This window comes from Phytophthora parasitica, assembly GCF_000247585.1.
Source record: "Phytophthora parasitica INRA-310 unplaced genomic scaffold supercont2.154, whole genome shotgun sequence".
NCBI classification, from domain to species: domain Eukaryota; phylum Oomycota; class Peronosporomycetes; order Peronosporales; family Peronosporaceae; genus Phytophthora; species Phytophthora nicotianae.
The window spans coordinates 46,759-48,254 of NW_008649140.1; the positions used below are offsets into that span (position 1 = coordinate 46,759).

General features: G+C 47.6%; 1 protein-coding gene across 1 annotated transcript; it reads right to left on the minus strand.

Moving 5' to 3' along the window:
* Positions 1–557: 557 nt before the first annotated feature.
* On the minus strand, positions 558–1,496 carry PPTG_19703 (hypothetical protein; the record flags this gene model as incomplete). The annotated part of the gene is made up of 1 exon (XM_008918191.1): positions 558–1,496. A coding segment is annotated over one exon (866 nt), but the record flags the coding sequence as incomplete, so codon positions are not given.

The window sequence follows — 1,496 nt, forward strand, 5'->3', positions numbered from 1 at the left end:
GAACAGTACTGAAACGTACGCAATCAGTAATCTTCGTCGGATCCTGTCTCTGGGAATTCATACTGAAGAGTACATGTACGGATGCAGGGACACCGCCACAAAACCATCAATGCAGTTAATCCATTATGTAGCATATTCACGGTGTATGAGGCTGAGTGGAACAGTACTGAAAAGTACGCAATCAGTAATCTTCGTCGGATCCTGTCTCTGGGAATTCATACTGAAGAGTACATGTACGGATGCAGGGACACCGCCACCAAACCATCAATGCAGTTAATCCATTATGTTACATATTCAGATGTTATAAAGACTTGAAATTGAGCGCGAGCTTCAAAACGAAACTGATCGTGATACATTTTCTCAATCCATGCGAATGTGACAAAATATAAATGAATTCACTTGATATTTTCTATTGCATGAAACTGTGTGTAAAACACAACGCACGGAGATGAAGTAATCCCAGTTGGGCTGTGCGTTCACTTCATACGGAAACACACTACCAGTACATAAATGTTTTAATGTTGAATGCAAAGTGTCTAGAACATGCGAAGAACAAAGAAAAGTAAAGCGATTTCCCGCAAATGTCCTTTCATTTAGCCTACTAGTCTTGTCAAGGTGTTACCAACATGATTACTGCGATAGTTCCGCGGTGTCTTCAATCATCGGGGGCGAGTCAGTGACATTACCAGTGGAGCCACCGTTCACAACATCGTTGATGTAGTCCAGCACGTGAGAGACGCGCGTGTACATATCAGGTAGCTCGCCACAATCGTTAGCCTCACCAGGAAGAGCAGATGCAATCCCCACAACCACGCCGTTGGAAATAAGGGGGGCGCCGTTGTCTCCACCACAAAAACCCTTTCCACGTTCGGTCCCGGCACACAACGTGACATCGGTGTCAATGGCATACTTGCTACACTCATCATCGGGAATAATCTTGACAGCCACCGATTGAAGAGAGTCAGCATACTTCTCTTTGCTTACCTCCCCCCAACCAAAGACAGTGGCCATTGTGCCAGCCTTCGCGTCAGATCCGTCAGCACCAGTGAGACGTACTGGTTTATGGGTCGAGGGCTTCTCGAGTTTAATCAATGCCACGTCATACGTGTACCACGTAGAGTTGTACATTGGGTGACGGAAAGCCTCGACGGCACGAATCCGCTCCGACTTCTGAGAGCCTTGATCCTTGTTCTTTTGACCCCCGAGAGAAACGTGCATGTCAAACATGTACCACCCAAGGCAGTACCCAGTCGTGAGATCATACTGCGGCGCAATTAGCGCGCCTGTACACAAAGGTGCATCCTCCATATCACCAGGAATCAGTTTTGCGACGTAGGAGTACTTGCTGATGTCGGCGCTTGATCCGCCAAAGATACGACTCTCTTCGTCGGATGTCAGGTCGGTGTTATCAATGCGCGCATTCGACGGTGAAGCCTCGCCCGCGATTTCAGAGAACGAAAAACCGTTTACTAACGTTGGCATCGCAGAGACGAGGG